This window comes from Lissotriton vulgaris, chromosome 1_1 (genome assembly GCF_964263255.1).
Source record: "Lissotriton vulgaris chromosome 1_1, aLisVul1.2, whole genome shotgun sequence".
NCBI lineage: Eukaryota > Metazoa > Chordata > Amphibia > Caudata > Salamandridae > Lissotriton > Lissotriton vulgaris.
Window position 1 is genome coordinate 278,661,050 of NC_141685.1, and position 13,212 is coordinate 278,674,261.

At 44.3% G+C, this 13,212-nt stretch overlaps 1 protein-coding gene across 2 annotated transcripts in view; it reads left to right on the forward strand.

Annotated features, from left to right (window-relative positions):
- Positions 1–13,212, forward strand: part of KIF2C (kinesin family member 2C) — a 1,247,488-nt gene that overhangs the window by 487,252 nt on the left and 747,024 nt on the right. For both annotated transcript variants that reach the window (XM_086952306.1, XM_086952307.1), the window contains 2 exons: positions 6,955–7,050; positions 8,218–8,272. In XM_086952306.1, coding sequence (XP_086808432.1) covers positions 6,955–7,050; positions 8,218–8,272 — 151 coding nt within the window. The remainder of the gene's footprint in view (positions 1–6,954; positions 7,051–8,217; positions 8,273–13,212) is intronic.

Sequence of the window (13,212 nt, forward strand, 5' to 3'; positions counted from 1 at the left end):
AACTGCCTCTGGTTATTTCATCAACTTCGACAACTTCTCTGAAGATTTAAACAACCCCGAAGTGATGCCAGAAACAAAAAAGACTTTTAAAGAAAAAGCAACAGAACTCTTTCATCAACTGAAGGAAATCTACCTAATTTCCCCTTGGCTAGAGTTCTGGTTCGGTCTAGGTGTATTTTTCCTCCTGCTTTGGCTCATCATGGTACTATGTTTGGGAAAATTCATTGAAGGAAAATATATTACAATGGACACAGCAAGTCAGAACATCAACCTAGTCCTGAAACCACACAGATCATCCCACGTGAAGAAAAGAGAACTGTCAACAGTAAATGTCACAGCAATTCCAATACCTGGTGGGGTAGTATGGGAGAAAACGGACTATGAGATCTATGGTCCGGTCGAAATCCTGAAGTATCCTCATCAACTAAAGGTTTCCTTAAGTGACTTTGTGACACCAAGTACATTCTCTGATGATTGGGACTTTAACAGTATTAATGACATGATGTCTGATTTAGTAATGTCAGCTAGATTCACAGATCATGATTATTTACAAGGTTCATCTAGTTATGAGCAGTTATTCTGTTACACCCACTATGGGGATCATTACTTGCATAAATCTGCACAGCCTAGAAATGTTTTTATGTATAATCAATGGGAACATTGTGCTACACCACCTAAAAGCAGTTCTAAAGCATTTTTTGAGAAATTCAAATACTTCTCATGGTTTAACACCAGTAATGCAGAAACGTTTTATTACAAACTGTTAGATAAAACAGGAATGAAAACAATGCTGACAAATTCTAAATTGATATATTCAGAAGCATTTTATGACAAAATGATGACATTTGGTTTTGATTATTGGAAAAATAATATTGAAACAAAAACAATTTGGGGTACAAAAGATTGGCAGGTGCAAGGCATTGAAGCACTATTTAGAACCTGCATGATACCAGAACAAATGTTGTTTTTAAATGACACAATACACCAAACATCTTGTCTTGGCCTAGCTAAGATCAAAGACCTTAAAACACCGTCTATTCCAAAGCCAATACCTGAAAATGCAACTACAGATATTGAGTTAGACGTGTCACAAATTTTAAATTTCAACAGAACACATCCTGATTGGAAAAAGTGGTTAATCTGGCCTACAGACACAAATAGCTGTCAAGATAGATTCCTGAATAAAACACAGGGGTTAAAAATGACCAGATTAGACCCTAGATACTCCCAGAGACAACATCCAGGGATTATAACAACATACAGTGTAGGGAAACTCTGCCTAGAATGGCTAACTACATCCACACTGGCTGAAATTAAGCAACACTTGTCTTTATTAAAAGATGGTGCTGATTTGCGCGACTTCATTCTTGGACCACGCAAACAGCGTCAAAAGCGTTTCATAGCGACCAGTATCTATGCTGCTTACAACGAGGCTTGGAAAGTAAAGCAAATTGAAACTGCTGAAAAAATACGAGAAATTGATCGTATTAATTTGGAGAAATCACTTTCTGTGGTAGACAATGGGTTAACGACTCTGTCTTCCAGAATATATTCTTTGGACAATATTGTATCCTCTGCCTTTGATGTGATAGACAGAGATTTGCTAATGTTACAACATGGCCAATCTCAATTACGCTCTATTATAGAACTAGGCTGGACGCTGCAAAATCTTCGTTCAGGCTATGTGCCTTGGCGTTTAATCAACACGACGTCATTATTTCCCAGTTTTAACCTTACTGATAAACAGATCAGTTTGGCACAGAAAGGAGCAGACTATACAATCCTGAGCATCGAAAAACTCGACAGATTACCATTGACAATGTCAGAGAGTCCTATCATTGAATGGATAATACACGGAATTATCACAATTCCGATAACAACTTTCCGATTTAAAAAGTGCCTTGAATACATACCTGCTGGCCAGTATGAACAATTGGGTAAAGGATATGTAAAATCCGAATGGAAATTACCATACACTCATTCTTGCTATAGTGACAGCGACAAAAATGTATTTCTTAGTGGTGACAACTGTAAACACTCACTAAGCGGTATACTTTTGTGTCAGGGTATTAATTTACACGGAGCATGTGATGGAAACTCAAACAACCTTTCATGCCACCAGCTAGTCACACCTGCAACTCAGATAGAGCCCTTCTTTATGCAACTCGCAAACAGGAGTTACATTCTTAGAACGGATCACAGATGTTGTGGCCTGACGCCAGGGAAAAGTTATCTAGTACAAGTTACGTCCATGGTCAAATGTTGTATGCAAGCATTGTTCCCGAGCGGGCCTCCAGACATAGTGACTCCCCTCTGGCCTCGTCTGAATCTCTATTCTATACGAATTGATACATTAAGCAAAATGAAATCTGTACTTTTACAGACAACAGTGCCTATAACGTCATCTAAAGAGACGTATGATCTTCTAGTCGCAAGGACGGCTACTGAGGTTCATGACCTTTTATCAACAAATTGCCCCGTGCATTTCGTAGAAATGTTCAGCCAACTCCTTAACATGTCTAGTGCAACAAGCATCCCAGGCATATTTAAGACAGTCTTTACGGGACTGCTAACACCCTTCCGGGCAATTTTGGGAATCTTTCCTAATTTTGTGCACTCCATTTTTGGCGGCATACCATTATTTTTGGGACTCGTCGCAGGGATTCTATTTTTGACCCTCCTGCTACGTTATGGCAAGCCTCGGCTCAGACATAGCTCCCATGGGAATGGAAGAGACAATCCTAGCAATGCGCTACCGGGACAGGATAACTAACGTCCTTGGATTGGCCAGGCTGAGAGATCTAAACATGACCTGGTTCCTTTCATTCAGACCGATATGGCAAAATTGCATTTTACCTGTGCTACGGTGTATGCTTTGCGGCGATGAATGCGTGTTGGACATCTGTCTTTCACTTCCATCAGCAGTACCAATGGACGTCGATACTTTGCTCAGTCCAATACTGGCTCACGCATTGTGTTGTCCCCAGCGGCTACCGATCCTGATGACGGCATTCGTGGAGACTCCTGTACTACAACCAAGTGGTAACAGTGGAGCGAGTGACAAAAGCAACATCATCCAGGTACAACGTTCTGTGAGCATTGCTGGTCCTGCCTTCAATGACAGCAATCATTCTCACACCTGCCAAGTTACAGCGCTATCTAATTTGGTTGAACTATCACCTGAATTTGTAGACCAATTCTTTGAGAGCCTGTCTGATACGATGTTCTCACCCATAGAGAAACAATAACATTTTTAGAAGCTTTCCGACGCACAGCGTTCCCATGAACTCTGAATTCGGCCTTCAGTTTTGATCAACAAAAACTGCCAAGAGCTTTGGAAATATATTTTCTTTGAATTGGACAATTTTTCTAATATTGACCTTTTTTGGCACGAACAATTCTTTGCTTAACGTAAAAACTATTCTTCGAGAACAGAAGCTTCACACTTCTATTTCTAAACGCATCTAGAGACATAACAACATTACACCAGCCTCTAGCACATGTTATTACAAATGCATTTTTATGTGATGATTTATCTCGCTTTTCTTCTGTCAGAGATACTTCATGTGTAATTCCTTTTGCATAATCGTTCATTGATTTCATATGCAATAATTTTTTGAATGATTACTATGCTTTAAAAAACGTACAGTACCTAAATTCCATGTATTACAAGTACGCCTATTTCGAATGCATTTATGTATTTTGGGGTGGGCAATGTTACACATGCATCTAATTGCTTAGTTTTAGTAATTTTGATGGACATTAACCCGTGGAGTGGGTGTTGCGTGTTTATCTAGGTTCCTGATCGATACTGTGACCTTATGCCCCTATTCGGCTATAAATCCATTTATTCCCTTTTTTGGCATAACCGTTCAAGTGCGATTTTCTGAAAAGTCATCTCTGGCCTCACACGAACAGAGCCACATTCCAGCATAGTTCCCTCTGCCACTTCCTTTGCGACCAATTAGTGCAATGACAGAGCAGTAGTCACTATCTGATATTCCTAGATAACACTCCGAGTTCTTCAACAAGATAAAAACTTAGCAAACCTGGAAATCCCCGCTTGCTATGTTTTGATTAGTAATGGAACTCTAATGAGCAACTGATAACTATCACTTCCTAGTGACATCTTTAATTGACGTCTTATGTCCAGCAAACTTGCGTCAAACCCGGCACCTGTCAGGTATAAATATTACCAACGTTGCCTTAAGCAATGCCTGTTGTACGAGCTACTGAAGCCAGCTGCCTGCACGACCCCGTGTTGGTAAATCTAGCACTCTGTCGCTGCAGCCTGCTATCCTGTGGTGGTGAAGCTGCTGATACCATTATCGCCGCTAAAGCGCGACCTATGGTGCAGTACGCTTAAGGAGCTGAACAGCCGTCCCTCTGCGAAGACATCCAGCAGATTCCAGCTGCCCGCGGACGCTGTCCCCCCTCCTTCCTCGACGCGCTGAAGAGCAGCCGCTGCCTTTCTCGTGCAGAGAAATCCAGTCCCGGCGCTTCCGGTTTACCCTCGCGGGTGACTGGGATATCGAGAGAGACCCCTGAAGGAGATACCAATCCTCCATCATTCAATTCAGAGGTATGGTGTTGACTAAACCCTTAGACGAGAATTCTTGAAGCAAACCTTGGCAAAACCAACTTAACTTAAAGCTACTTACTTACTCCCCTTTCACGTGTTAGGCTTAGGTCAGGCACACTGGGGTAGGCTTAGTTAGAAGCACCAGTTGAGTATGTTAGCCTAATGTATATATGACTGTATATATGTTTTATTACTTTTAAACCATTGTATGGCTAAGAAACCATATCAATGCTTTTACAGTTCTATTTCGCAATACTTATCTTACTGTACGTACTTTTTATAATAACAATTATTGCAATTGTGGCAATACATTTCTCTTGTACGAGAAGAAAGACTGTTCAATAAATGTTAACCCTTTATTGACAAACGCCCGTCTCTCTATTCTCTACATCTCGTGAAAGTAAACTGCACTAGACTGACTGAGTGAAATACATGTCTATTGTTTCACACGACCCTAGAGATTGACTCTTGATCTGAGGAGCAAAGTTGTCATGTTGCACGGTTGTTGGAAAGCTGAATCCCTTCTTGTCTGTGCCAAGGAAGCTGATCACTTCCTATGCAGAGAAGAAAGTTTCCAGTGACCTCTGAGCTAGTTGGTAACACAACCCAATTAAGTTTAGCATAGTCAGTGGAGGCCTGGAATATCCGCAGTTCCACGTCGATACTACTGTTTATGTTATTCCAATGCGCAGGGCCTAGTGGGAAACTAGGAACTACACTACAGAGGCTCCTTCCAGGAGTGTTTGGCTCTTCTCTAGAGTTTGGTCCTTTCTACAAAAGGACATGGATATGTTACAAATGTAAGGCCTTTGGGCCTATTACTCTACATGTCTAATGGGACATTACTTTATTTATGTACCGGGGACTCCCATCCAGACAACGGTGAATGATTCATGCATGTGAATCTATGAAAGATACCAATACTGGATAACTGCAATTACAGGTAAGAAACACATTTCTTCTTTATGTATTTGGCCCGGCATTGCTTTGCTCTGTTCACATGCCTTCTCTCTTTTTTGACCTTTCATTATTTGCCAGATAAACACTCATTTAAGTTGTTTGGTGTGAAATTAAAAGGTCTAATTTGTTTTCCCTTCGGTATGCCAAAGCAGGACCTGAATCTGGCTTTAACATTCCTGATTTATGCACTTTGGGCCATTTCTCTTTAGTACGCTGCCATTTTTGATAAACTTTCTCATTATGGTCTCTGCTGGACTTAGTCCGTGCCAGACTAGCTTCATGGCTAGTCAGTCTATTCTGTTTACTGCCTTTTTGCTCAGCAAGCTACCACTCGGGTGACATTTCCAGAAAAAGGGATGACAATCTGTCACAGTTCCTTAGGGATCAACTGTTGCACTGATGATTCAAAAGGCAAGGATTTTGTGAGTAAAAAAATCCATCAAAAGAATATTTTTCTTTCATTAACAGTTTATTGAACACTAACATTCTTATCTACTTACAGATTACTCGCCAAATACCCAGCTCCACTATGAGGTGGACCTTCAGCAATTAAAGTCCCAAGTTGATTTGCACTCTGACAGTTCACATTTGAGCGTGGTAGTCACGCTTCGTGCCTGAGGATGTTGAAGAAAGTAAGATTGCAAATTGTAGCTTGTGTGGATGGTGGTTGTAGGAGTCGTGTCTGGAGGCCGTAGGGAGTTTTGATTGAAATAGATGGCGTCGCCTTCTGGTTTGCCGAAACTGAGTTTTACTTCCCTAAAATCTTTTATTAAAGTTCGTTTTCTGCAGTAAATCTTGATTACTGTAATGGAGACTACTATAACTTGATGGAATACGGTTATATATGTCTGTGCCTGTTAGAGTACTTCTCTGTTCCCAACAGTCTGATATCTTTTGAAATCTTAGCAAGGACCATGAAGTACTATAATTTGATGACTATTTTAGGATTTCCCCTAAGAACAGATGCATGGGGTTTTTTCAAGCCCTATTGCAGACTTGAACAGGCCAGAGACCTGTCATTCACCCGTGCTCGTTGCTGCCAAACTATGCATCTTATCACAAGATATGGATCTTTCTTTGCTTGGAGTCTTCCTAATTCCCATTAGGAAATTGTTCAGTTAAAAAGTATTCGATTGGGGTGATAGGAGACTTGCGTCTAGCTTGGACACATTACATTTTGCTCAGTCTCCCACAAAGCTTGTAGTGGCTGAATTCCTCACGTTTTCACAAAGGTTTTTATTGGTTTAGTCTAAATCAGTAGACTACTTCTAATTGGAGTGAAGATTACAGAGTGAAATATGGTGGCAGTCACTTTGTTTTCGTTAATGGTACCATTGTTTGATTTGTGGCAACCCTTTCTGTACTTTCCCAATGGCCGTGAATCAATTTCTAATAGAAGTTTTTCTCTGCAGGAATATGACACCAGTGCTCCAAACTGGGAGTTTGGCAAGATGATTAAAGAGTTCCGTGGCACTTTGGATTGCCAGCGCATAAGCATCTCGGATCCAGTAAGTATATCCACAAATGTTTCTTGTCTCTATTAATAATTAATGGGAAAGCCAAAATAGGGCTGCTAATAGCAAAACTTTAAAGTGCATTCTTTATCTTGCAGAACCATGTCTGTGCTGATGTGTATTGTGCATTCCATGAGTTTTGCCTCTACAAACTAATTTCATTCGAAAATGTTGAAGGGATTAATATAGATAATCGCGCCACAAAGCTTTTCTTTAACTAAAGTAGTAAACATTAGCACATTCCAAAGATCACTCATTTTAAAGTCATGCGGTTAGACCTTTAACCACTCCATTTCTAAAGTTTTAATTTTCTTCTAGCACATATTTTCCACCTTGTTTCCCTGTCTTTTTGCAGCACTAGTTGACCCGGGAAGATCCGTATCAGATCTTGTCCCTTTTTCCTGAATCACTTGAGTTTAAGCTGTTCTCTGGACTGTTTTGGTCGTAGTTCTACACTGGGGCCATGTACAGTTGCACCTTTCCAACAGGCAACTTTATTTCACAAGTATATGTGCCATTAGCTTCCTTGGGATAGCCCCTTGGTGATAAATAGGTATGCTTGACAATAACACCAGGCGAATATTCTGGGAAACAGTTTGAGGCCCAGTTTACCATCCAGTTACTGAGATCCATTTCTTGCATGGTAGTAGTCTCTTTTCTCTTTTTTATCAAAACATCAATTCAACAGTTCCTTGAAAGCCTATCCTGTGCAACAAAACCTTCCACATAATGAAAAGACCAAATCTGTTATGGTTAATGCTTTACAGCTGACCCTAATACTTTGACCATTTGTTTTTGATGACCGCACACATTGTGCTAAACAAATGTAAAGCCTAAAGAAGCAAGTGTCCAACTGATTCAACGTCCTACAGAACCAAATCTAATGCTATCCAATGCCCATCTTATGGAGAAAATCTCATGCACACAAAGACCAACACACCTCCGTTAATAAGCATTAAGGTGGATCTTAATTTATTACAGAACACCACAAAGGATCCCAAATTTTGAAGACTTGTAATCAAAGATTTGCTGTGAACTCCATGTTCTTATTACATCACTCTAAATTAATATAATGGTCTGAAAGTATTTTGGCAAAAAATGTAAATGTCTTGTTGCTTACGTTTGCGATCTAATTTCAGAAGTCTTTATTTTGCGATCTAGGCTGAAGAGCACAGAATATGCGTGTGTGTAAGAAAGCGTCCTCTAAATAAACAAGGTAAGTGTTGGTATGTTGAATATAAGAATGTAAATAATTGGTATTAATGTTTAAACTGATATGCCATCCTAGTTTAGTTAGTTTTGCCTCTGCTAAAAATGTCACTACAACATTTATGTAAATGTGGCCTTATTGTAAATATACCATTAAGCACTTCAAAGAAACCACACCACGGCAAGAAGTCATTTGGTAAAGTCTGCACAGCACTTGCACTGTGCTTTTGACAGCTATTGTATTTCATATAAATCTTAAAAGGAGCTTAGATACCGCCCTTACTTTTCATTGGTTTGTGGGCTTGCCACTTTTCCTCAGTTTCTCTGTGCCGTATCATACCATTTCCTGTTCCTTGACTTTCTTATCAGTTACTTTTTTGTTTTACCTGCTGTGTGCTTGTTTACATTTCACGCATTTCAAGTGTGCTTGTTTTCATTTCATGTTCGCACTCCATTTGAGTGCTTGTGTTCTGTTTTTCCACTCGGCGGGCTTCTGTGCGACAAAGGCGGTGCCCGAGCCCCACAAATGCTCCGCATCCGGGACAAGGGGCAACGGGGGCCCACATTGTTCGGAAAATTCGTCCAGTGTGCACCTCACTCCCACTCGGGGCAGGGTATTCTTCGTAGCCGGCGCTAGTATTACCAGCTCTGCATCACTTGAATATTTCTCAACACAGATGGGAATGATCATGAACACTCCTGGAATTTTTTTCTTGAGCCCTATTTCTTTTGAATTCAGGTCCCCTCCTTTCCCCAAAGCGAAGACTGATAGGAATTTGTAATTCATAACTCCCCTAAAGGGAGTAGCTGCATCAACATAGCAATTAGTACTGGAACTGAAAGCAAAGCCGCGGATGCCATTACCTTCAGTTAAGATTACGGGCGTTTAAAGTTCGAGGCACGTGGGCTGCTAAATTCATATCTGTGCATAGATCGCCGCCTAGTGTTGGGTCCGGATGATTGCACATTGTTTTCCTGGAAGAGTCTTCGAAATATCACGAGATAGGTGGCTCCTCCCCTGGACTACAGTGCGCATGGGCATCGACTCCATCCCCAGAATGTTTTTTTCCGCCATTGGGTTCGGATGTGATTTCGACGTCTCCTGTTCGGAATCGATAAAACAACTTCTTGAAGGCCAAAAGGCTTTCCTTACTTCGTCGGTATTGTTCGGTCTCGTGTATACTCCGGCTCGTCGAGTCAGATATCGGAGGAGTCTGGTGACTCTACGGTCATCGAGGCCCTGTCGACGCAGCAAGACCCTGACGATTCTACAATGGAACGGAGTCCGTTCAAGTACTGCCCCGTGTGTGGTTCTAAGTACCCACACATCGACGTGCACCCTGTGTGCAACAAGTGCTTATCGCCGGACCACGACGAGGTCAGCTGTATGGCCTGTTCCAGGTTTCGATCGTAAAAGACGATCAAGCTTCGGCGTGTGGCGCGCCTCCAGGCCCAGCGATCTGCACCGGTGGACATCTTCGACAGCCCCGACGCAGGCGAACAATAACTTCACCTGCAGATTTCACCTCCATCGGCGGATGTCGAGGCCGACTACGAAGAAGACCAAGACCTTGAGGAAGACGTCGAGGAGGTAGGGGACGACGAACAACCTTTTGGGGCCGTGGAAGATAGCTCGGAGGATGAGCTATGCCCCGAACATACAAAGGCTCAGGTCACGGGATCGCCACAAGGCCTTACCCACGACCCTACACCTCGCTCCCGCCTCCTGGCCCGGCTACGGACACCTCTACGGAGCCACCATTGCCTAAATCGAAACCAAAAGTGAAACCTGCGGGATCGACCAAATCTAAGATGGCCGACGCAGCACCGAAACCGAAGACGCCATTGACGGCGTCGTCGTCGGAGCCCTCGAAGCCGAAGAAGGCTGTCGAACAGGCTAAAGCGCCTAAAGTGGTCAAAGAGCCAAGCTCGGAAGCAGTCGCCCAGCACTCCACTAAGGTGGTCGAGTCCAAGTCTAAGTCGACCGTCGAGCCGTCAGCGGTCAAGCCTACCGCATCGACAGGCAAACCAGCCGTCGAGGCCAAATCGGCAAGGGGCACCGAGCCAAAGTCTGGAGCCACAACGCCGAAGGGAAAGTCCGCCGATCCGAAGCAATAGACGTCGACGCATGGGGCCGTGGATGGTGGCGGATGCGCAGTTGTCGAGAGTACGTCTGCGCCTCCAGCAAAGAACAGGGATTCATTGACGCTCCAATCTTCCCCTGGGGTGGATCGTGGTCCTCAGTCGGGTCGACGAGACCGTCCGCTTCTTTTACAAAGCAAGTGGCAGACTCCCTCAAACGGATTCGGGAGAAAGAGCCGACGTCGGTGCCGAAGACGCCCTCGGTACCTACTCCAGTAGCGGAACCTAAGAAAACCTCCAAGCCGCTCCTCTTTACTCTACCACCCAAAGTGGTGCTTAAGGCCTTTGCACCACGGTCGGTGCCTAAGGACTCAGAAGGGGTAGGGCATACTCAGCTGAGTGGCAGTTTGGGTCGACAACCCTTATTGGACGAGCAGTCGGAACAGTATATCGACGCCGACACGGGAAAATTGACGCTATTTAAGAGGAAGATTACTTCACAGCCTTTGGAGTCGTTTGTAATCCCTCTGAAAAAGAAAAGGCCTGCGCCAGAAACGCCGGAACTGGTTGAGCGCATTCCTCTGCATCCAGCTAGGAGCCCATCGCCTTCACCCACTTGCTCAGATGGAGATCTAGGTGATCAGGACGAGGAGTATACTTTTCCCGAAAACACAGACCCTGATGAGCAACAGGACTCGTGGTTAGCCTCAGGTGATCAAGGGGACCAACAAGCTGTCCATGACCCACAACCTTTTGGCGCAAAGCCTTCTCCTACAGAATATTCTGCGTCGTTTAATGCCTTACTTGAGAGAGCAGCTGCAAACCATAAGGTGGAAATGCATGCTGACCCTGTGGACGTTGACTTTCTATTTGACACTTTCTCTGCTGCTGAGAAAACCGTAAAAACACTTCCAATGCTTAAGGGTGTTCTTAAGCATGCCACAGACATTTTCAAGGAAACAACAAGGGCTCGGGTTGTAAACCCTAGAATAGGAAAAAAATACAGACCGGCACCTGGGGACCCAACTTACATACGGGGCCAGTTGCCTCTGGACTCTTTGGTAGTCTCTAATGCTCGCAAAAGGGCGAACTCACAAACAGGTGAAGCTCCTCCCCCGGACAAAGAGTCTAAAGTGTTGGAGGCATCGGGGAAAAGGGTGGCAGCTCAGGCAGCAAACATCTGGCGCATATCCAACACACAAGCTCTGCTAGCCAGATACGACAGCGCACACTATGACACCTTAGAGCAGCTTTTACAACACCTTCCAGACGAGTTTTAAGAAGGAGCTGAGATGCTTATCCAAGAAGGCAAGCTCATCTCCAACGCTGCAATTAGATGTGCGCTCGACGTTGCGGATACGGCAGCCAGAGCGATAAATACTAGTGTGATGTTACGGCGTCAAGCATGGCTCCGCATCTCAGGGTTCAAGCCAGAGATACAGACTGTTATCCTCAACCAGCCCGTTAATCCAGACAGACTGTTTGGCCCTGAGGAGGACTCCATCCTCGAATAAATTAAAAAAGATACTGAGACGGCTAAATCCATGGGTGCACTTCAGTCTCAGCAATACAGAGGGAGCACTTTTCGCCGCTCAGGCACTCGGGGTGTTACCAGAGGACACTTGGCACAACATGCGCAATTCAGTAAAAGTGCGGCACAGTCTTCTTACACCAAACAGGTTAGAGGAGGTTACAGAGGAAACAACGCCAAGCGCAGTGGCAGAGGCAACAACAGTTCCCGTTCCTCTACCGCCAACAAACAGTGACTTCCTGTCACTGCCCCCCGACCATCCAACACCTGTCGGGGGGAGACTCCAGCAGTTCCTGCCAGTCTGGAAGTCCATCACCACAGACAGGTGGGTAAGGAAACTTATCCAGTTCGGCTATTGTCTGGAGTTAACGTCCACTCCACCCAACATACCCCCAAGACAACGTTTTATGTCGGCAGAGCACTTGCACTTATTGCAGCAAGAGGTTCTGGTGATGCTGCAAAAAGGCGCAATAGAGCTCGTGCCACTGGAGGAACAAGGCACAGGGGTTTACTCCCTGTACTTCTTAATCCCAAAGAAGGACGGCTCACTCAGACCAATTCTGGACCTACGCCCCCTCAACATGTATATTCTTTCAGAACACTTCCACATGTTAACTTTGCAGCAAGTTCTTCCACTGTTAAACCAGGGAGACTTTCTCGCAACCTTGGTCCTCAAGGATGCTTACTTTCACGTACCACTCCATCCATCCCACAAAAAATACCTCCGGTTCACCATTCTAAACAGGCATTACCAGTTCAGGGTCCTACCCTTCGGTGTGACCACTGCTCCCAGAGTGTTCACAAAGTGTCTGGCAACGGTGGCGGCGCACCTCAGGAGACAGAACATACATGTCTACCCTTACCTGGACGACTGGTTCATTCAAGCCAAATCGGCACAGCAGTGCACCGCGACATGTCCCGCACTATTCACCTTCTTCACAGTCTGGGGTTTTCGCTCAACTATCCAAAGTCGCACCTTAAGTCAGCACATGTGCGGCAGTATTTGGGCGCGACTATAAATACTCTGGCTGCTACAGCTCAGCCGAACACAGCGAGGATCAACAGCATCCTGTCACTGATTCAGAGATTCAGACCGCAGCACTCACTCCCTGCGAGAGTGTTTATGCAGTTGATAGGCATGATGGCCTCCTGCATCTTCATAGTCCCGCACGCGAGGTTGCATATGCGTCCGCTTCAGGAATGCTTGGCACGCCAGTGGACTCAGGCTCAAGGGCAGTTGAAAGACCTAGTGTTGGTGACTGGTCGGGCATACAACTCTCTGCATTGGTGGACTCCACACAACCTTTGCAAGGGCCGACAGTTCCAGGAGCCTG